The sequence below is a fragment of the Triturus cristatus genome, chromosome 1_2 (assembly GCF_964204655.1).
Source record: "Triturus cristatus chromosome 1_2, aTriCri1.1, whole genome shotgun sequence".
In the NCBI taxonomy this organism is placed as follows: domain Eukaryota; kingdom Metazoa; phylum Chordata; class Amphibia; order Caudata; family Salamandridae; genus Triturus; species Triturus cristatus.
In genome coordinates, this window is record NC_140580.1 from 362,459,033 (window position 1) to 362,483,301 (window position 24,269).

General features: G+C 43.2%; 1 protein-coding gene across 3 annotated transcripts in view; it reads left to right on the plus strand.

Moving 5' to 3' along the window:
• Nucleotides 1-24,269, plus strand: part of PER3 (period circadian regulator 3) — a 560,237-nt gene that overhangs the window by 503,567 nt on the left and 32,401 nt on the right. For all 3 annotated transcript variants that reach the window (XM_085604511.1, XM_085604529.1, XM_085604520.1), the window contains one exon: nt 22,122-22,293. In XM_085604511.1, coding sequence (XP_085460637.1) covers nt 22,122-22,293 — 172 coding nt within the window. The remainder of the gene's footprint in view (nt 1-22,121; nt 22,294-24,269) is intronic.

Here is a 24,269-nt window from a genome sequence, read left to right on the forward strand (position 1 = left end):
AACCCCCTGGGGGCCCGCAGCGGCATTCTCTGCATGCCTTTCCATGGCGGAGTCTCCTCCATGGAAAGGCATGAGACCGCCATCATCGTAATACGGATGGCAGTGCCTGGAAGGCACCGCCACCATATTGCAGGTCTTTTCCGTACCGGGCGGATTGCCTACCGGCAGAAAACCAGCGGACGGTCTTTCCGTCCGCCTGGGTCCCCACCGCCATCGTAATATGTCAGGGGGAAATGTTAGGCGGGCGGACGGAAATGGAGGCGGATCGCCATCCTAATAGACCCCTTAATTTCAACAAATATGTTTAAAATGGGATAAATATTGCAAAGTTTAATAATTGTTGTCAAGTAACACAAATATTATTAATATAATTAAAATGCCAAACGATATTCCTACAAACATAACAGCCAACAATTAAAATGTAATACAAATATACAAAGTATAACACAATTAACATATGAAATAAAAAAATGTTTAAATAAATGAATAAATTAATAAATGTTTGAGTTAAAACAATTATCAATTAAATAATTAATAATAATTAAACATATACTTATTAATTAATTATAATTAATTTACTTCCCACCCTATACTCTTACAAACCTCACAACCTCCACCTAAAATGTAACTAAAAAAGTAAATCAAAAATACAATTTACATAATGAATTATCAATTAAATATTTACAAATGAATTATTTATTAAATATAATTAAATTACTTCTCACCCTATACTCCTACAAAACCCCCAATGTGCTGTGAGACTAAAAATTACAATGAATAATTAAATTAAACAATTGAATTAAATAGCAACGCAAAATTTACAAATTATATTAAAAAACATTACCAAAAATTATGCAACAATTTATGACATATACCAGTGGTTCCCAAACTTTTGACTCCTGAGGACCCCAATTGACTCACCACTGGAAACCAGGGACCCCCAGCAATTTGTATGATTTAAACTTCATACATTAAAAGAGTAATTCGAAAAAAATAAACACATGTGCACACAGAACAAATACTCAAAATAGTAAGGATTTCAGTATTTTATATTGAAAGATGTAGTAATTAGGTCCACATCCAGAATGTAGTTTAAAGTAGATTGTTTCAGGTTGGTTACAAGATGTAGGTTCAGTAGTATTCAGCCCCACCAGGAGCAGCCAGCCAGGCGCTCAGCCCATCTCCAACTGTGAGTTCCCACTCCCAACATTCCATCTTGCATCATTCAGGCAGCATTCCACTGGCACATCATGAACCATAACAAACCAGGATACTACAAAAGAGTTAGCAAAAAACTGAAAAATGTAATGGGAAGGTTGGTGCTGCATCTCCGTGATTAACTTTCCTGACAGGGCCAGAGTGGAAACCCAAAGCAGCCCTGGCAAATGTTTTCAGACCAGTCCCCATACAGTGCACACCAAGTGCAGTGAGTAAGCCTGACCACTACAAAGGGGGCTTTGGGAGGCTCTACCCCCAAGAAAATATAGGATACAATGGTGCATACTAATACAAACTTATCATTACATATTGAATTGTATTCACTTTTAAAGAATAGTAAATGATGACCTTACTATGCACCAGGATACAACAATCTTTGTTGGGGTTCTTCAATGATTCCCTTATTATCACTCTTCAACAGTGCCTTTCATTTTTCCATGGCATATCTGTCACATGCATTTCATTTGTTTTATAGCATCTCTCATACCATTGTAGGATGTCAGAGCACTTTACATCACACACATATAGAGACAATGAATCATATGTGTAAATCAGTGTAGAGAAAATGTTACATAAGGCAAAGGGGACTACAAGGTGTAGGATTCAAATGTCATTCATACTGGTAGGCATTTGTAATGAGTGCTTGGTCTGGAAAACCACAAACTCAGGATTCAGAACATAACACAGTGGTTAGCATTGACTTGAACAATAAAAATGTATTTTCACCCAAATAAACCCCTTTAGCAGCATCAGGATAATGAAAGACTGGGAAAAAACATAAGTTACTAACTTGTACCATGCAGTGTGTAAGCAGTTCTTTGTTGACAGTTTATAGGGCCCTGTGCTAGATTATGATTGTCTCTTATGAGCTGCAGAGTAACAAAAGAATCTCTGTGACAAAAGCAGTAACCCAGTGACCTATGCACATAAAATACTGTTTTTTAAAATGTATGGTACGCGTTCTCTGCAGCAGGCATATTAACCCTCTGTGCTACATTAGATAAGTCAAACCTGCCACTGGACAAAACTCTAATCTCTCTTCAGCAGGTACATTAATCACTGGTGTTATCTTGACACTTTTATTATTGCTCGAAAATGGCGATTTCTACAAGGAACTTTGCAGTGCTTTTAAAACTGCTGCCTGCGGACCCCCTGGGAATGTTTCACGGACCCCTGGGGGTCCAGGGACCCCAGTTTGGGAAACACTGACATATACAATTTAAACATATGCTAAGATACATACAAATAATTAATATTGACAATATTTTTGCAAAAATATTAACTGATATTTTTAACATTGATATTAACAATATAGATAATTTTGTAAACGATGTTAACTACATAAATATTTTTGTAAATGATATGAAAAATGTAGATATGTTTTACATAGACATTACTTAGCTTAGAAAATTGATATTCTTGTCAACGATATTTGTGCATCACGATATTAAATCTTGATGTTTCTGCATCTCATCCAACGATGCACAACCACAGGATGAATTTCTTTCAAAGCTTCGCTTTTCTCTCAGATTTTTCATTGTTTTTTTTAACAACCCCAGCCTAAAGGTTGTTATTTGCTGTTGGGTGACAACCCCGGGAGCTGACCCTGCATCATCTAATTGCTATCTCTGCCCTTGCCATTCACTTGCTAAACAAATGGGAGGAGGTAATTGTGCCTGTAGATGTTAAAGTTGTGGAAGGCAATCCCTTCTCCTCCCTTTACCGGTCCATCCACCCCCTATTATATTGTGGTCTGTAAAGAAGACCCGTGTGTTAGGAGATTATGGAGAGGGAGTAAAATAGACACACTCCTGCAGGTTTGTTGATGGAAAACCCATACTGGAGATTGTGGTTCTGTGTCTATTGGAAGAGAAAGCACAATCAGTGGTGGGGGGAAAAATAATCAAAGGTCTAACAATAGGTGCTACAGGAATAGGGTTTGGTCTTACCCAGTGCAAGCAAACTGTAACTAGCCCACAAGTGTACATGAAGTCATACTCGCTAGCTGTAGCATGAGGGCATGACACTACTGCACTGGTATGGAGAAAGGCTGACAGAAGGGAGACAGAACTAACAAACACTGGATACCAACCAACAAGTCACAGGAAAAATAAGGTGAGAGGCAGCAAGAAGTGGGAAAAATTGAAAAGGTGAGGGGATGAGTAGGTAGAGTGCAAACTGAAACATAAGCAAAGAAGGTATAAGAACTGCTGTTGCTAGACAGCTTGCTCCTGCATATGGTAGTTCTCTATTCTATCTCTTCCACTACCGATTTGGAAGTGCTACTACTAGGGTTGGTCCTAACGTGACTGGTGTAACACAACTGATCTGCTTGACTCTGGGAGTATTTGGCATTACTATGCATGTGTTGATCTCCACTAGCCTGTTCTCCACATTCTCCAAGTTTGAAGTTTTCAGGTTATTTTCTGATCTCCATTGTCTGGTGACCTGATAGTGGGCGTGGTGAGTGATGTGACGCCATGCGTCCCAAGCTTCTCTTACTCTGCAGCCGAGTGGGGTTTTGTCAGATAAGATTTGAACATCATTTGTGGTGTAGAAACACTGCAAAGCTGGAAAAGAATGCAGCAGTATATTGTTCTTTTTTAATGTTCTGAATATATAATGGAACCTTTCATGTGTGTGGCAACCTTGAGCCTATGATAGATGATCTTGTAGACATGGAGGTCAGCAATTAGCCTGTTATCTTGTCCTAGAGGTATATCCAGGATCTGGCTGGCAAAGCTTTGGCTACTGCTCTACAAAATATGGTGATCAAGACTATTGTGAGGGTGTGAAGTAGGACACCTGTGCTCTATATGATTTCCTTATTCAAGAGTCACACATGAATAAGGTGTACAATATTTCTGGTAAACCTGGAGCTACAGTTTTCTTATAGGGACCCTCTAAAGGCTGACCTGGTTAGCCAGTATCAGCCTGCTGGTTTGAGGCTCTGTCTTTGGATGATGCTGCTCACAAGATCATATTCATGGCATGAACCAATACTGAGAAATCCTCTTTTCGCCTAATCTTGGGTAAAGCTTATCGATTTGAAATGTTTGCAGTCAAGTTCCCCCCAAATTCTAGGATGAACTGCCCAATGCTAATATAGGGCACAATTCCCTTGGAACTCCTGAAGATGCCAGTCTCTCTGATCTGGTCTAAAAGGAGGTACAGCGCATGATCAAATGCGTCTTTGCAGTGATGAATGAATGAATTAAACACTTATAAAGCACACTGCCACTCACTAGGAGCATCCTGGCGCCTAAGTTACAAATTGATAACCCAGCAAGGTGAACTAGATGAGAGAGTGGCAGAGTGCATTTGGGGCCAAAAAAGCCAGGTCTTTAGCTGCTTTTTGAAGAGAGCTTCAGATTTTATGAATTGAAGAGGACTGGGGTGTTGGTTTCATGAATTAGCTCCCTGTACTGAAAATGATTTGCCACCTCGTGTTTTAAGTCTGAATGAAGGGGCTTTGAAACCTCTGAAAAACAGCACAAGAACCTTAAAGAAGATTTGTTTGTGTGCTTATCCAGTATTGTTTAGATCCTTATCCAGTGTAAGGCTTTCAGGGCTATGGAGGCCGAATACATCTGGGGAGCTTCAGCACCAGCCTGGCTGCAGTATTCTGCACCATCTGAAATTCATGGAGGATGTATTTTGAGGAGCCTGCAAAAAGACAATTGCAATAGTACTGTCTGGAGTTGATAAGGGCAAAAGCAACGGTCTTCCTGGCGGTTAACGGGAGGAAGTCAAATAATTCCTTAAAGATTTAATTAAATTAAAACATGTCCCTACCACAGCGAGGGCTTGCAGATGGAAGGAGAGTGAGGCGCCAAATTTTACTCCAAGATGTCTGGCCACTTCCACTGTGGCAAGGGAGGAGTACTGAAATTGACCACCATTGCAATGGTGAAAAGAAGTTGTATTTGTGTTATGCCCTGCATAGTAATTTCATATCTTGCTGTTTCCCAGTTCTCCTGCTGTTCAGCCACAGTGTGTGTTTGGAGTAGAATGTTGAGGATGCTGTGATGCATAGAACGTTGGGAGTCTGACTGGGTGAAAGATGACAGTTATAGATGGGCTGAGCAGCAGGCAGGCTGCTCCTGGTGGGGTTGGATACTACCAAGGGGGGTTTGATACTTTAAAGGTGTTTCCTGTGACTTAGTACCAAGGTCTGACCACTGGGCTAACCCTACTTACCTTATCCAGTTACTTGTTCTACCTGTTTGATGTACCCGTGATCCTACATGCTGTACAACTGGAATAAAGGTACCTAAAGATCTTACATGGCTGACAGCGTCTACTTCATGTGAGAGTACAACATTATTTTGGCGACGAGCGAGAGTTGGAAACGTACTCACTGCCCTGGGAGATGGTACTGTAACAAGAAGAAGATAGAAGAAGAAATTTCTAACAGCGCAACTAAAGAAGTAACTCAAGATGTCACTAGCAACAGAAGAAAGTGGCACAGCACTCTTCGCAACCCCACCAGTGTCCTGTACATCGGACAGCCCAAGCAACAGAGTGCTGTACTGTGTGGTTGTGCGTACACCCACAAGTTCTGCGCCTAAAAGGAAAGTTAAAGTCTTGGGAAAATTTATCTTCATGTTCTTGGGCGCAGCAAAGATCAAGACAAACATGGACTGCTGTTTAGTGCCTTATTCAGAGGATTTATGCTGTTGGCGCTACTTTGGAGGAGCTTGATGGAGTAGTTACAATTTACAGTGTATTTTGGATCCAGCGCAAGTCAAGTCTGACATCTGGTGGTGTTTTGAAGGCTTTGAAAATACGTTTTTGCCTCATGATTTTACGTCGATTTTAAAAGGATCTGCAGTGTTTTTGATCCATTTATTGGCTGTTTTCCCTCACAACGATGTGATTTGAAAGTTTTGTGGGCCATTCTCAGCGTGGAGAATTCACACCAAGGAAAGTGTGTGAAGTGTAGTTGCAAATTGGGGACGACTACGAGTTACGTGGTGTGGCAGGTGAGACATATTTTTGTTTCGTTTTTTTTACATTGATTTTAGTCCGTTTTGAGACCCCTGCTCGCGGTGACTCTCAACCGCCTATTTAAGTTTAAATTTAAACGTTGCACGAGCTGTGTTTGGCACGTGAAAGCCTACCTTCACGAAGACGTTCGCGGCTTCTTGTGTCTTCTATTACGTCAAACGAAGTCTTCATACTGCTGGTTGTTAGACGCTGGGCACACAGAGTGTGCCGTGAGCCACTCGACGCGGCGTGTAAATACGTGCCGCCATTTTGAGAGGTTAACATTTATTTTTGCCAACCACGTAATTGCCATTGGAGGCGCGTGCCATATCCGCCAACCACGTAATTTTGCCTACCAAGTTTTTTTTTTGTTTCTCCACAAGCGCTGTTTCTACGATAAAGTTTCCAGAGGACAGACGGTGTTATTTTATACATCGCCGGTGAGTGGCAGTTTTGATGCTGATCCTTTCAGTTGCAAAGCATTTCGAGGCAGAGTTTTGATGTTGCTTCATGTGAACTTGGGGAAAGTCAGATTTACAGAGGTTGTTCTTGATACACGACTTTGGAGCTGTTCATATCTAATTGGAGAGTTGGAGACTGCACAACATGAATGGCGTAAATGTTTTCGGGTGAGAGATCGCTCACCGGTGTGGCATACAGTTTTAAGATGTTTTGCATTTAAAATGTTTGCTAATTTTTATGTAATGTTTTTTTGGAGTGTGATTTTCCACAGTATTTGTTTCCCTTCATATAGGAAGGTCATGTAATGTCGGGGTGGTAATCACAGGTTTATCTCTAGTTTCAGGGATGTGTTCAGTTTACGCTCATTGCATAGTTACAGTACCCTTAGTTTAGGGATGCCCATTTAGTGTTGTTATTGGGCTGAAGCTACATGTATGCCAGGTTTAGTAGTGAGTGTAAAGTTGAGGTGTTGTCCTCAGTGGTTCTAGTTCCACAGGTTTAGTGCCCTTACGCAAGGGATACTCTAATAGTAGTTGTTAGTGGGCAGTATGAGTATGGGTATGGTTTGTCTTATTCCCATTCATAGTCATTGAAACCCCTGCTCTGGGGTGGGTATGTGGTCTTGTTACACATTAAGCGTTACACGCGGCCTTTGAGGCGAGTTGGTGAGTGTGATTTCTACTCACAGTTCCCTTACATGAGGGATGGTCATGGTCTGGGTACGAGCCCCTTTCCATAGTGCGTAACACGCAGCCTTTACTAAGGTGTGTTTATGGGAATTGTTCCCATTCGTGGTTTACAGATTAGTTTCTTATGGTAACCCGGACGCGGGTCATGTTTTCTTGGTTTTCACCAGTTAACATAACATTTTACCCTCTCTGGGTTGGTTTAGATTTATGGGTACGGTTCCCCTACACAGGGTGTATCTTTTAGTTATGTGGTCCCATATTCATTGTTATAGTCTTAAACCCTTTCATTAGGGTGGTTTTTAGGGTCACAATCTCGAGTTTTTGTACCTCACAGGAGGAGTGAAGGTTTGCTTTTAGTCATCTTCACAACGTAGGTGAGTTTCTTATGCTAGGAACTGTGCTTTTCATTTGTTCCCTTTCTTTAGGGATTGTACTATAGAGTTGGTATGTGTCGGTTGGGTCCCATGTTTTCCAAGGTCTTTTCCTACTCAGGATGTGCATGCATGGGGGTTAGACTCAAATACAGTGGCAAGGTGGTTACCTTTTGTCTAACGCGATGACACTTTCTCATTTTTGTTTTTGGGTGAGGATGGGTTGTTGTACTCAATTTTTATAATTGTTGTATTTTATCCGTTCTCTACTTTGAATGGTTCATTATCTCTCGTGATGTTCTTATTTGCACATCCCTGGTTTTGATTCATTCTTTTCTTGGGAAAATTTTGCTATGTTTGAGACTTGGCAATATGTGTTTTATGCGGGTTTGTTCCCCTTTTGCTATACGCTACCTATTGTCACAATCTATTGTATTTATTTAATTACAAGTGTATTCTCTTTTGTGTATGGCTTGCTCTAATTGCATTGTTGCATTTCCATAGTACAAATGTCACTTTTGTTTTTCATTTTAAAAGAAGGGGGATATGTTATGCCCTGCATAGTAATTTCATATCTTGCTGTTTCCCAGTTCTCCTGCTGTTCAGCCACAGTGTGTGTTTGGAGTAGAATGTTGAGGATGCTGTGATGCATAGAACGTTGGGAGTCTGACTGGGTGAAAGATGACAGTTATAGATGGGCTGAGCAGCAGGCAGGCTGCTCCTGGTGGGGTTGGATACTACCAAGGGGGGTTTGATACTTCAAAGGTGTTTCCTGTGACTTAGTACCAAGGTCTGACCACTGGGCTAACCCTACTTACCTTATCCAGTTACTTGTTCTACCTGTTTGATGTACCCGTGATCCTACATGCTGTACAACTGGAATAAAGGTACCTAAAGATCTTACATGGCTGACAGCGTCTACTTCATGTGAGAGTACAACAATTTGCCAAATAGCAAAAGCTAATTTACCTCTAATGCACCAAGACAATCTGTATGTTCAATGACTGGAGCCAAAGATCATACCCACTAGCGCAAACTCTTGTGTGAATAACATATATTTAAGGCATTATTATATCATTACAATTCTAATGACCTAGACCGGGTATAAGGTTAATGTATGAGGTTAATCTAGGGCAATTTATGCAGTTGCTGAATGTGTAAGGTGCCCCACCTTTGCTCCTCGAGCACCATGATTAGGTAGGAAATTACCCTCCTGTATCTACTTGGAAATGCAGACTTTGTTTCCTAATGAGCAGAGTGTGCAGTATACTGACAGAACCACTTGAGGTTTGGCAGTCACCATTGAAGGATCCTATGTGAGAACTTACAATTCAGCCATTATTTGTACATCAGCCATTATAATACAAATGTAACAAAATTGTTCAAGTGAAAATATTGAGTAAATAAAAAATGAAGAAACTCATTTGCAACTCCAGGAAAAGGGCATGGGACAAATGTATACACCCTTCTTGAGACATATCCAAAAATGCAAAAAAGCAAATAAACTTAGAGGTATAACATGTTCACATCCATTACAAACAACCTTAAAAATAGCCTGTTTGACAGTAAACAATGGTTTATTTAGTCTAAGTGTCAAATAGACTCTCTGGTACATAAAATATCAGAGAACATTATCCCTGCGGTCACAGCAGAATAAGCAGATTTTCTGAGTTGACAAAGTCCATCGATTTGGCCTAAAAAACTCCCAGGGAAAAGAGAGTGCACATGACTAGTAATAGTGAATTTGTGATCAATGTAATTACCTTCACTTGTGTTTACCAGTTCATGGGTATAGCCTCAAGAAAAAGAGAAATGTGTATCATGGAGCATAGAAGCAGCATTCACTGTACCTGGATAAAAACAAAGCGTAGTGATGCATTGCAAGGAGGAAGGACATGCTACTGAAGATATGAGATGAACCATAGTTGAAAAATTAAACCACAGGAGTAACATTCGGATGACTCTCTCTGTGCAAAAGGATACTGATGAGTCTTTAGATTGAAGACATACATGATGGGCATTCTCCTACTATGCAAATCCAACTCTGTGTGTACCTAGAGTGTGTGTAGGTGTGAAGCCAAGAATTCCCCCAAGGGACGATCCAACCCCATTACCTGGCAGGAGAGAATGTAGGAGCCCGTCTTGGTCATGAACTGGACACCCCCTCACAGAGATATCAGACCACTGCATGGTGAAGTCTCAGCATGCAGGGACCCTCTGCGTCAGCTGAAGGGCCTCCTCTGCTAATCTTTTGGGATGCTCATTATTTATAATAGAAAGCATCCTTGTGATGTAGGTATAGATTAGCGATGTTATGGATATGTAGATAGCCCTGTCGCCCCATGGATAAAGATAGAACAACATTTGTACACAGTGCATACAAAGACTTTGTACAAGGTGCTCAAGGCATCGTGAAAATGTTATGTGAAGCTAGATGAGTAAACAAAGTAGTTTCCCAGAAACAAATCCAACATTATCGTTCAAGCCAATATGTGCAAAAGGGCACTGCAGAAATGTTGTTGTGCATAATTAAGACAATGTAAGAAAATGTGTTGCTCCATTACTTGGGCCTAACATGGGCACATAACATTAGCCTTGGGCAGGTCCAGTCTTCTAGCCCGTTCTCAGGTTTAGACAGCAGTCCTCTTCTGATCTTGCGCAGGTCAGGAGTGTTCTGAAGGGGATGCCTTCAGATGCCACAGTTATCCTTGGCCCGAGCAAGTGGGTGGAATGAACCTTGGGGATTCCCTAATGAATGGGGTAAAGGTTCCCAGGTCTAAACCTATCCACTTTGGGCATTTTTAAGATGGCTGAAGTCTCCAGCCACATTAAACTTGGGCTATAAGAGCGTGTAGGTGTGTGTGTGGAGTGTGCTTTGGTAATCCTTGTCTCTTCCCATATTTAACACAAGTTGTAGACAATTCTTGTACCTCCAGCAAACTTATAGAGAGAAGTCTGGTAAAAGTTGAGTCTTCAGCAACCAGGTAGTGGATACACACACATTGTTTTGGCATTCTGTTTCCCTCCTTTGACGTGCTCCTGCAATGTTGAATGAAAACCACCAGCTGACTTCTCAAGCAGGTCTTGACAGTCAGACAGGATCTGCCACTGGATGTCAACAAGATGTCCACTCAGATGGATGCCGGTCTGGCTGGAGGGACAAAAGAATGGTGCAGGCCTTGGTGTTAGCTGCATCTGCTTGTGAGAGGGTAGGCCTATTTGAAGTTAATCAAGTCCTTGGGCCCAGTTCACAGGCCATCTTGTCAGGGGCATAGCAATAACTCCCTACACCCAAGGCCTTTTGTCCCTGTCTTGGGAGTAGCAAGTTAACACCTTATTCACACCTACTGCAATGCTAATTACTGTCCGGCAGAAGCTGGAAAGTAAAATACAGCTTTAGCGTCCTGGGACTTCTGGCACGGTAAAGGTACCTTTCTAAAACTTACTTGCAGTGGGTGGAAGAATGAGTGTTGCAGCCCACTGGCAAATTTTAAAGTATCAGCCATGGGTAAACATTGGGCTACAGACTTCTAGGTAAATTAAATATAACAGGGTATGCCAATTTAACCAACTTGAAAGGAACAGCACAAGCACTTTGCCACCGGTTAGCAAGGGTAAGTGCACAGTGTTCTATAGGCAGCAAAAACAGATTGGGGCACCCCTGCAAAAAGGGCAGATTTTCAACAAAGGCTCCCACCAAACAAAATCTAGAGTAGATTAATCAATACCTTGATGAGCTTCTGTGCCCCTCTGAACCTAACTGTACCCCTGTGTCACCATTCTCTTGGGCCACTGTTCTTGCCCACACAAAACGCTTCTTCTAATCTGCAGACCACATCTGTGAGAGTCCTATCCTTAGATTCTTCATAAATGCATTCCAGTATGCAGATAGTGCCACTGTGGACATCAAGGTGAATTGGCCCATTTGGTCCTCTAAGTCAGACTTCGGTCCCCAGCCTAGGAAGATTTCTGCCCATAAGTAGCACAACTAACAGAGGCCACTGACAGTTGTTAGTGCAATGAGCCACGCCCGACCATCCACTGCCAGTTAGAGGTTCCAGTCTAGAGGCATGGGCATGCCTCTCCTCCAGCCGTGGGGCTGATAGGGAGATCTGCACTTGTTTCTGTGGTCTCCGAGGCCTCTTAGGTTCCTTGGAGTTGGGGGCTGCACTTCCATGCACTCTACTCTTACTTTAGCCACAGGGCAGAATCCTGAGACTAGTCTCTCAGTTCAGGGTCTGTACCCTGAGACTCAACAAGCACCTGGCAACCAGGGTTTTCGTGGGGGGGGGGAACCGCAGCCCCCCAAAGGTGATACACTCTATCGTGCAGGTTTGTAATTTGGGCAAATCTCCTGTCCTCTGACTCTGTGACAGCACAAGCAACACCTTTGGGTCAGAAGTGTCCACTCCTGGGTCAGTCTTTGGTTGCACTTCTCACAGGTCAGGTAACTCCTGAACTTCTGGTCCTCCCAGTATGGATTAACTCTACTTCCTACTCCTTTCTCTCCATCTGGGCCTCTGTATTCTCTGAAGATGGTACCCACAGGAATCTAAGGGGTTGGGGCACTCAGCGCGGCTGTCTCACACAGCTTTTCTCTCATCGGTAGAAGTTTATTGCCAAGGATGCAGTCAGTGGTCATCTGGAGACTGCCAATGACCCCCTTCTGGGCCATTTCCCTCTCTTAATTCCAGGTATGCCAAGGCCATAGGGCATATGCCTATGGGCCTCGGTTACCTGACAGGCCTGTACTGGCAGATACTGTTCTAGGGAAACCAGCTTTTCCATCGCCATAGTCGGGCCAGCACAAAGCATTGACAGTTACCCCATTCATTGGGATTTGGTGAAAGTGATGACTCCCACTCTCAGGTCCTCTTCAGAAATACCAGCAAATAGATCATGCTCTACCTGCTCCTCCTGGGGACAATCTTACACCAAGGACAAATTGGCCACCCCTGTTGAATGCCCATCTATGGGTGACTACTTAGGACAGACAGAGTCTCCCCACTTGTGCCCTGACAGGTAACAGAGGGGTTATAAAATCCCTGTTCTCCAAACTCTTTTGGGGCAATTTGGGAAACTTCTCTTTTTTATCTTGGACCTCCCCTTCCTTCTGCTGAGGGGGATCTGAACTACCCTTCTTATGGTCACTCCAAGGTTCCTTTTTGCACAGTGTGGTGCTGATCCAGAGGTAGGTTTCCTTCCCAAGCTCTCTTGGTACAGTGAGCTTAAAATGAATAAGGTGTTGGTGCTCTTGGAAAACAATGACTAAACGTGTGTTTTCATTACAAAATTGTAAAACTCATTGTAATCATTTACTTTGCTGCCCTAGGCCCAATCATCCTGTGCCTTACTGGAATAATACACAAAGTAAACCCATGACTGGTGGGACTTATTCTGGCTATCCCCGAACCAAAGGCGATACCTTTCTGGGGTTAAACTAAACTTCACATCAAGAGCTTTCTTCATGCGGACATATCTCATCCTGTCACCTTTCTCAAGTGACAATATAGTAACCCTCACCACAGTGGGCATGTGCTTCCACAGACTTTCCCCCAATCCTCCTCTGAGACTCTGAACTTACACAAGGCCACTTCATAGGCCTCTCAACAATTGTCTATGTCATTCCCCACATGAGAAAGGCACCAGGGCTTTGGGTATATGGACCCTTTTACCTACTCCCGGCACTTTATTTTCACTGCCACCATCCTCTCTGGACTCTGGGACCCTCTATGTCTTCGGGCCCAGTTCTCTCTGGCTAACGTAATGAGTCAGTAAGGACTTTTTCACTTTAAAAACTAAGGCTAGTTTTTTCTACACCAGTGCCATTTTCTTTTACTCCAGGGCAAGGGCAGTTAGTTGTAGTTTTAGTTTCCTCTCTACGTGTCTGCCCTATAACTCTGATTAGGCCAAGCTTTGAGAAGAGACACTGCTCTCTACCGTGGCCAAGGTAGATGACCTAATTCCTGGGGGCACCTCTCCCTCTACTGGTTCTGGGGCCATTAAAAGGCCATCCTCTTCCTCCTCTATCTCATCTTCTGTTCCAACATCTGCTTGCTCCTGTATTGCAGGATGCAGCATGTGGACCTCTTCCCAGGCTCTGGGGAGTAACTGGTAATCCATCTTTTTGGTGCATTTTGTTAGCCTCAGCCCTCTCGCCTTACACGTCCTCCTTAGCTCAGCCATGCCAAGTCTCTCAATGCTACTGAGATCCACTTCCATTCTTTAAAAAACACATGGGTGCAAAATTGGTGGGTAGAAATGTATTGAAGGGAAATTAAAAGATGACCAACTAAAAAAAGAGGAGAATTAAAAATGTTAAGTTTAATCCCCTGGTAGCTATGGCACAGAGCAGTCAGGCTAAGCTTAAGGCAATGTGTAAAGTATTTATGACATACTACAACAGTATTAAAGTCGAAATGCAAAATAATAAAAATCCCAGTGGCGTTTGGTGACATTTGAAAGTAGTGGGGTGTAAAAGTTTGGTATGTTTTTTATGTAGTGAGCGACGCAGGCAAGCTTAATGGACAAATGTGGGGTCCATGCTGGATCCTCCTCCCGATTAAAAAAAATTAAAACAATATTGGCAAATGGTGCATTTTAATTCAAATTAATGTGATGATAAAGCAAGGCTTATAAAGCAGTGGGAACATATAGTTTTGAAGTATTAAACACATAAAAAAATTGAAGATTCATGAACAGGTTACCTTATTCAGGCTTGGTTCCAGGTAGATGAGTAGGAGAAGATAAGAAAATAAGGCGTAGCCCCACCAGGAGCAGCCACCCTGCTGCTCAGTCTGCATTCACCAACTGACGCTCCACACAAGCACCCAAACATTCTATGAGGTCATCACACATTCCAGCTGAGCAGTAGGGAAGAGACAAGAACTAGTTTATGACACATCCTCTTTCCTTAGGTAACTAAAACAGCAAAGAAGTGCAATAGTGGAAATGTCATTATACACGATAAATCAGAAGTAAAAGAGAATACACGTCAGAGTAAGAACATCATTATGAAGACACCAGAAGGAAACAAGGAAGAAATATTCTAGAGTATACACGAATGAAATGTACATACGCAATACCAGAGCATACGATATGAATGCATCCATGCCCCATCCCCCTCCCATGGGGAAGAACAAAAACAAATTACGAGGGCATGACTTAGGGACACTCACTGCTCCCACAACCTCCCCGAAGATGGGTACACTCTAGACTTGAAAACAAGGCTGAGGAGCTAACTGCCCCCACAACCTAAAGAAAAGGAACATTAACCTCCCCATACCAGGATACACCGTAGAGTAAGCGTCACTCTAGAAAACTAAAATGGAGCATTAACTGGCTCCACAACCTCCCCAATGAAAGGATACACTCTTATGTTTGAGAATATGACTGGGGCGCTGACTGCCCCCACAACCTACATTTAACATAAAATAGGAGCACTAACAGGTCCCACAACCTCCCCAAAAATGGGTACACTCCTTGCTTGAAAATTAAACTGTAACTGGAATAGGTGTACATAGCAGGGTACACCATAGGGTGGATGTCACCCTAGAAAACTGACCTCCCATGGCAGGGTACAACCTCCCCATACCAGGGTAGACCACAGGGCATAAAACGCCAACTCAACAACTAACTTAACCATAGTAGGGTACCTTGTAGGGTATGCGTCACCCTAAACAACTGGGTACTAACAACCCACACAACCTCCCAATACCAGGGTACACCTTAGGGTATCTGTTACCCTAGAAAACTACAATCTACACAACAACAGACCTCCCCCCAAAAAAACTGGGAACCAACAACCCACACAAACTCCCCATTCCAGGGTACACCATAGGGTGAACATCACCCTCAAAAACTAAATAGGGGCACCAACTGCCCCCACAACCTAACACAAAATGGAAGAACCAGCACTGGGGCCCTAACCGCCCCACAATCTCACTTCATACCCCAAAAGGTCAACATGAAAGGGTAAACGCCTCTCCCCACAAAACAGTATTTAGTAATAAAAAAACAAAAGAAAGTCTTTCACCGCGGTGAGCGATCTCTCACCCGAGGTCTCCACACAAAACTCCAAGCGGCTGCGGCATCCAATGCGATGTAAGGAAGACAAGGCACCAGAGACTCTTCAGTGTGTTCTGGCTGATCGTACTGACAACGAAGTTATAGCAACTTCACCGTTTAAGTGAAGTACAAAACACAGTTCGAAAATCCACCACGGGATGGAAGACCCAAAGGATCTATTTTCTTTTCAGCCAAGTGTGCAACGTCCTCTTTAAAGGGACAAATCATACCTTCAAAGTCTATATGCCTCAAATCCTATATGGCATGCAGAAAAACAGCACCTTCTTATCTCACGAGGACACCAACTTCAGTCGAGTGGAACATTTCGCCATTCACTGTTATTGGCAACGCAGTTGGCAAAAAGGTGCAAGCGGTGTACGAGGCTGTAAACAGTGAATAATTTCGGAGTAAACCACCAAACTCAAGATGGCGGCACGCAGCATACACTACACCAGGTGGGTCTCGGCACGTTCGTGCTCCCCAAACGTCCATAACAGCAGGAAACCTTGCCAGGCAGCAGACGTCAGGAAGATCGAATGGAGACATGCCAGAAGAACTGGAATCAGGTAAGGCTGTGCACGCTCTATCCTGTATACGCAGGCAGTGCACAGCTCGTGACAAGTTTGAATGAGTGACAACAGTTCAACTGCCATGGTGCAGCCGTAACCACTTAGGGCAACAAAATCGGCAAAAAAAGTACTCACAGTTAGTGAATAATACCACGCTAGTAGTCTCTTACTGAAGTATGTTTGCGGTGCCGATTTTCCCCACAACGCGTTGCTCCCTTTCCTCTGGAGTGCAGAGGAGTAAACAATTCAGTATCCTCAGCATTCACTTCAGTAGCCTCTCTCCACAGACTTAAACCACCAGCCTCTGCCTATTTTTTTCCAAGTGTAACGCCTCACAGGGTGCCTTTTTTCCCCAGCACACCTCGCTGGTGCCAATTCCCAAGCACCAGTTGCTACTGCCAATCCAAATCAGTAGCCTGTCTCACGACTGTAGTAAGGACAGCAGGGCAGGAGTAACACTTCAAAGGAAGCAGGATGGAAGTAATCTCCACAGTAACTGTTTACAGACCGGTACTAGAAGGTGAAACGCCCAGGCTGTAGGCTGTCCAGATGGTAAAGGACACTGGTGGGGCTGACCAGGGCGTTTCTTCAAGGTTTCAATGTATTGGTTCCTTAGTTCCTTTGTACAGGGCCTTCCTTATTTAACGCGTAGGTTCTTCAAGATCGTCGCCAAATTGTTGTAAATGGAAGATTCATGGACCAGGTGTACAAACAAGGTTACTTTATTCAGGCTTGGTTCCAGGTAGATGAGTAGGAGAAGATAAGAAGATAAGGCGTAGCCCCACCAGGAGCAGCCTCCCTGTTGCTCAGTCTGCATTCACCAACTGATGCTCCACACACAAGCACCCAAACATCCTATGAGGTCATCACACATTCCAGCTGAGCAGTAGGGAAGAGACAAGAAATCGTTTATGACACACTGCATGCAGCATCAACTTTAGAAGAAAATGCTCTAACCAGGCTCTGTAAAGGACACACAGCTGCTGATTACAATCAGTCATATAGAAATATGTGAAGACAGGTCTTCAACAAGGATGGAAAATGTGGGGACTCCCTAAAAAAGAACACATTAAATACATTTCTGTGATTTGCAGTGTGCTACCCGACCAGTATTTTGGTTTCTCTCTGGAAGGTAATTGCATACAGATATTTAACATCATAACTGACCTACACCCAAAACCTGTTTGTACGATTGGCTTTCTCAATGGTGGTTAGCTGTTTAACATAAGTGAGCAACAACAAGGATTTGTTATAAATAATTAACCTTCAAAATGTTTCAGTTCTGAAATTTCAATAGTATTGAGGCCTGTGGAAGGTGTTTTGGCCTACAGTTATTTGCGCTTTATATTAGATATATATGTCCTTTTTCTGCACATCTCATTCATCTGCATATCATAAACCACCTCTCCTCTTCAGCGCTCTATTTTCACTCTTCCCGAAATGCACTTCCTTACATCTCCCTCACTTCACCACTTCCAAACAGACACTGCACTCACTCATATTTAAGCAATGTATTTACCTTTGCTTTGGCCTGTAAATATTTTGCCATCTGTGCACCCCTTCACGCACATTTCCACAAAACTGCAATTACAACTGCAATACATGAACATTGTTCTTTGTGCTCTGCAGCGAGGCCAACCCACTAACAAGCACTTTGTTTTGGCGTCAGCGCTTTCAATCAGTGCCCCTCATAAACACCTGTACAGCTCAAAGTATGCATGAAAAGAAATACAGAAACATAACAGTAAACTAAAACTTTAAATAAGAGAGGAACTAAATCGCTGACATGCAATACCTTAATGTTTTTAACACTCATTATTCGTAAATCAATCCATGTTTTTGCTTTAATGTTGTTAAGGGCATGAAGATAGGGCCAGTTTTAATATTTAGATCAACTTCACAAAGGAACAAGAACCCTGGCCTGTTTGTCTTTTGGATCAATTTTGCGGGGAACAAATGCAGCAGCTCCACTTCTAATGGGGCCAGCGACATGCAGCCAGGGACGGGGGTGTTACAGTGGGGGAGGTTTGTCGTAGCGAGGAGTCTGAGCACATATACATAGAAGATTAGCATTTTAACACTTACCATTACCCAGAACAAGGCACCAAAACACTCAAGCTTGTATCAACTCCTACATGTGATGAATGGGAAAGGGTGTGATCAATGCCTGTGAATGATGGACTGCTGCTCTCACGTAGGGACGGAGACTCCAACGCTCAAAACCATGACACTGAATGGCGATTCGGACCACTGTTGCTATCATGGTTCCAATGCAGCATCTGATTTAGAAGGTAAAGTATCAATGGCGTCATCTTGTGTTGTAGTTTTTGCCCACGGCATAGGGCTCTTGGTGAGTGTCTGTAGGCCCTGCCAAGTTGTGTACCTTTGTGGCCAGTGAATCATATTGGAATGTGTCTGGCTTCGAGCACCGAGCTGGCAAAGTGTTCATATACCCCTCAGTAGTGTTCAGATTGTGGGTGTTCCTGCTTCTTGGATGGGGACAAATAGGCTGTAGGTGCTAGTAGTATTCCATTGAATCAGTGTTTTCTTTGTGATCTGGGGGTGTGCTGGACCAGCCATGCCCCCCCTTCCACTTACCCCCCAGTCCCAACAGGAGAAGCTCCCAGTCGCTCCGTCCCATCAGAACCACCACGATCCTCCTGTGTCGGAAGCCCCAGTAGTGTGAGGGCTTCTTTCACCTTGGTGATGTGGTATGCTTTATTCTGGAATTCAAAGCCCAAGCCAAAGGGTTATGTCCACCAAAATCTAATGATCTCTTGTCGAGGTTTGTCCGTAACAGGCCTAAACTGTTGACGGTGTGCCAGGGTCGCTGGTGCTATGTCCTGATATAGCTCACATGTAAATCCCTGGAACTTTACTGTGTCGCCCTTCCTGGCAGCTTGTAAGATCGCCTCTTTAGTCTTGAAAGAGTGTAGTTTGGCCTAAGTGTCTCTCGGGCGCCGTTTGTCGACTTGGACGGGTTTCCCCACCCTATGTACCCTTTCCATTTTAAGTTGTATGGTCGTTGTTCCCAGGATTTCGGAGAAGAGCCCTATCACGAAAGCCTCCAGGTTGGGGTCTTCCGCCGCTTCCTCCAGGTTCCGGATTCTAATGGTGTCCCGCCTGGATCAGTTCTCTAAATCTTTGTTTTTCAAGAGAACCGTTTATAGTCGTGCTTGGAGGTCTTTAGTGATTGCTGTCATCTGAGCTGTATGCCGTTCAAGCTCTGATGTCGTGGTCTCCATGTCCATCACTCTGGACCCCACCGAAGTCGCGTCCTGTTGTAGTGAAATCAATCTGCCACTGAGGTCAGTCTTCAATGTCTCAAGGGAGGTGGACATGTCGGCTCTGAGGTCCTCCCTTAACCCTTGTTTAAACTTGCACAGGGAGTTGAGGAGATCTTCCTTACTGAGCCCCATTGTGTTCTCTTCCCCTGTAGTCAGTTGGTTTCCTTTAGCTGCTGTAGGGGTAAATAGCTGGAGACTCTGTTATTTTTTTTTTGTTCCGGAGCATAAAGAAAATCTCTGAGTGCACCCGTGTGTGCAGAGACGGTGTCCAGGAAATTCCAGGAGCAATTTTTTGCACAGAGGGAGGCCCATTACCAGAGTAGTTAGCAGCGAAGGCAATGTCAGCTCTGCTTATTGTAACAGGGTTTCCCCGAGTAACCCTCAGGGTGAATCTCTACTCGCCCATCCTAGCTGACTTCAAGGCGCTCCTTTGTCCCTTAGATGACGCAACCACCACCACGGGCTGCTGTCCCTGTGTGCTTCCAAGCACTCCAGGAGATTCTGTTTGCGTGTCAGGCCTACCTACCTCTTAGATGCTCATTAAGTCATCTGGGCCCCTGCTATTCCCTAGGGTGTTTCGCATGTCAGTCCGACAGCTTTAGGTGTGGGAAGGTCTCTACCCTGCATCTGTCGTGGTTTGGGAGGTGTACTGGAAATTCACCATGATTGGGTCAGGCAACCTCAGTGGCGTCAACCCCAGCTGTCGCTCCTCTCAAGTGAGGAGTAGGCCCTCCCTCCCTTGGCCAGGAGGGTCCCCTCCTATAGTTTAGGTTTATCCACGTCATAGGGCCTTTCCCACACCCGCTAGTTCATTCCTGCACAAGGCCCATGTCAGGCGGACGCCATCTTGAGATCAGGCAGGCTGTGAGCTCCCAATTGCGCTGTCTCTCCATGCCGATAGTGGCTCCTGTGGCCACCCCCACACCACCGTAGGTCCTGCTCAGAGTCGGTGGCCCCTCAGGACGAGACTGGGGCTCATGCACCACTTCCAGTCATGCTCCATCGGGAGGCCGCTCACTCGCTGGAGCAGCCCGCGTTCCTTGCTCTCCACTCACCGTCACATTTCCGGAGTATGCTCAAAAGACCTCGTGAGTGGGGTAGCCGACCACTGACTGCAGCCTCCAGTGATGCTTTGATTCCACACTGCCACACGTCTCAGGGTCCATCAGGCCAGCCGTGGCCCCGGAAGGTTCCAGTCGTCAGGCTCGCTTCTCACCAGGCCTCTCGCACCACCCCATCATCGGGCCGCTTCTTTACCACCAACAGCTCTTCATGCATATCAGACGGGATCACTGGGTGAGACAAAGTAGTTTTCATTGGTGGGTTTCGCCTTGATTGGTTGTCTACCTTCTTTTTTCGATCGGTGATAGCAGAGCCATTGTGGATCACGTACAAATGGACATCTTGCCTGGCCACACTCCCCAATAGTAACTTTTTAAGAGAGAATAATCAAGATGAGTAGAGACTTTCTGTGCATACCAAGACTAATTATCTCTGGGAATGCATCATGGGGTATACTACTTCTATCATGCCTATCCCAAGTTTACAGTACTTTCTTATGAGCATGTTAGTGAGTCTATCCTGGATGGGATGCTTATTTTTTAAACTGTTCTCTCCGGTTTTCCTTATTGAAAGGATGCCAATTATTTGCCTACATAATCAATCTTCTCTCTCATTGACTGAATTGAAGAAACCACTTGCAATGAAAATTAACATTTAAAAATGTGTCCGGTGTCCCAGTATTTGGAGTCTATAAACTGAGATCCGGTCCTTCCTTCTAATTGTGCTTCCATCGTTGACCAAAATCTGAATCAAGGTTTTTGTGTATTCATTGAAGTTAAGCTACTGTTTGTCAGGGTATCGCTACCCTTACAAAAGAATAGACAATCCATGTGGTGCCCCACTATGGCTACAAAGACAGGAGTTTTGTCGGTAAAGGATGTAATTTCTACTGCAAAAAATATTTACCCTCAGGGATATGTCTTGCAGAACCATCGATATTGGCTTCTGGTCTTTCTCTACTTTTTGCTACCTGAAATAATTAGTATTGGTGGATATTAGGATTTAGCAAAACATATTTAAAATAATATTTTCGTATTACATATTCATGATTTGTGTGGTATTTTTTTCTTTTAAATAAATGATGGTAATATTCCTTTATAGGAGTACTAAGAGAGTGTTTGCCTTTCTTTAAAAACCTCAGGATTCTTGTAATTTAAGGAAAACTGATCTCTTTGAAATGTACCAGAAATATCCGATGATTTGTTATATATTTTTTCGCTACTTATTGCAGATTTGTTTGCATTTAGTTACAATATATTTGACCATATGCTTGTTACAGATTGTTTTGCTTTTTTTAAAGTTCCTGGATTCTTTCAATTTAAAGAAAATGTATCTCATTGGACCTACTATCTTATTTTGAATGTTCCAACTGTTCATTGACTAATTTCTTTGCTAACAATTTTTAAGGGAGCAGCAAGTACTTTGCAAGCAACGATTCCTCAAACACATCTCAGATTAGTCGTGCCCGACAACAGGTGGACAAAAAAGAAAATTTCCACATTGCATTTGCAGACCCTCTGTGGACACTGATAAAACACACATCTACTTCGGTTCTGATGACGTACCAAGTGCCTAATCGGTAGGTACATAACCCATGAGTACACATACTGTAGATTGGTGCCACAAGTCGAGAAAATGACAGAATGATAAATATTGATTTGGGAATAAACGGCATTTCAGGTTATAATACGTAAAAGTTAAAATCCAAGTTTACATTTACCCTTTTACAGTCATAATTTTAACACTCTTGATATATCTTTTTATGTCTTAAATATATTGTAATAATGCATTTTGCTTTCCTTTGATTTTAATAATTGTTACACATATATTTTATGAAGCATGTGCTACCACTTCTTTATTGTCAGAAAAGTATTGGGTATCAACCTACTTTGTGTAAACTGTATTAAATTGAGCAGCCCGCTGGGATTAACAATCTTAGACTCTCTATTTAATCATATCACTAAAGAAGACAAATTAATCCACTGTAATATCTTCCTGTGGGAGACATGGATTTACACCATCTGCACAAATGTAATGTGCTATATTACCAGCATTCGTTGTCAGTGCTATATTTGAAGAGCAGATGTTAGCTTTTTATTGCGTCATTTGGAAGGTTTCCATTTGGCAAGGTTTCCCTCAAAGGAAAGTCCACTTTGGCCTCAAATTGTCAAAGTGATGGTTCAAGAAACCTTGACTTCATCATCCTGAAGTTGTGCTGTCAGACCATAAATCATTACATTATTTAATGCGAAGTTCTGTCCCTCATTCACTGAGCGTTAGTTCTGGGTAAAGTGAAAGAGAGTGCAATGTAAGAAAGGATGGGTAAGGGCAGAGGCCAGGAATGGCCATAAAGACTTGGGGCCAGATGTAGATAATCCATAAATACCGAATTCTCAATACCGAATTATACCGATTCGGTATTAAGAAATCTGTATTTCTTATGTAGCTAATGAATCGGTAAAAAATACTGATTACTTAATATTCCTTATTACCGAATCGGTAATACCGATTCGGTAATAAGGAATACCTACCCATTCATTCCTATGGTCTCGGAGGCCCATAGGAATGAATGTAAGGCTATTCTGTGTTACTGAATCGGTAATACCGGGTGGTATTTCAAGGGTGCCAGGGTGTCCAAAGGACACCCTGTTGCACCCCTGAAATGTGCCTGTGTGCACATGTGGTGCACATACATGCCCTAAGGGCATGGATGTGCACCACATGTCACTTCAAAAGAAATGCAAAAGTGAATTCCTAAAGGAATTCGTTAATTACCACCAACTTGAAGTTGGTGGTAATTAACAAATTTTTAAAGCACTCTTTTATGTGCTTTCTACATTGCTTTTACCTAGTCGGTAAATACCGAATCGGTAAATACCGATTCGGTGTTTACCAAATCATCACCTACATTAGGAATGGCTAAATACCGGTCGGTAACCCTGAAATTTACCAAATTTCGGGGTTACCGACCGGTATTTAGCCACCTACATCGGGCCCTAAGTGACTTTTGCTCAGGGCTTGGAGTTCCAAACTGATCTGAGTATTCCTCTTTGTAGCTGAGCCGCAACATGAGGAGGAACTGTAGCCAAGTTCTTGAATATGTGGTTGGGGTAAATTTGGATCCATGTACAACGGGTTTCAGCAAAGATTTTAGTTCTGAGTAATGAATTTATCACTGCCCTTTCAAAATTTACCATGGTAAAATGTGATGTAAATTCTAATACACTTGGATTTTTATACGGTATTTACGTTACCCAAATACCACACTTCACTGTATTGTGTTTACTGGGGGCGGTAACTGCCTCTTCCATGTCCTCTGGCACATATTAATGGCCTATGTACCTGTGGACAAAGCCAGGGCATCAGCTGACATTTCCAAGGGTCTGGTGGGCATGTTCTGCAGGGCACTTGTGAAGACCATGTAAAGGGTGATATATCGCCTAGGAAAAAGTATCCTACATTGGCCCACAATGACTGGATCCATGCCGGATTTTCAAGGTAGCCACTGACAATGTCAATAATGAGCATTTTTTCCCCATCACAGTTCTGGTAAAC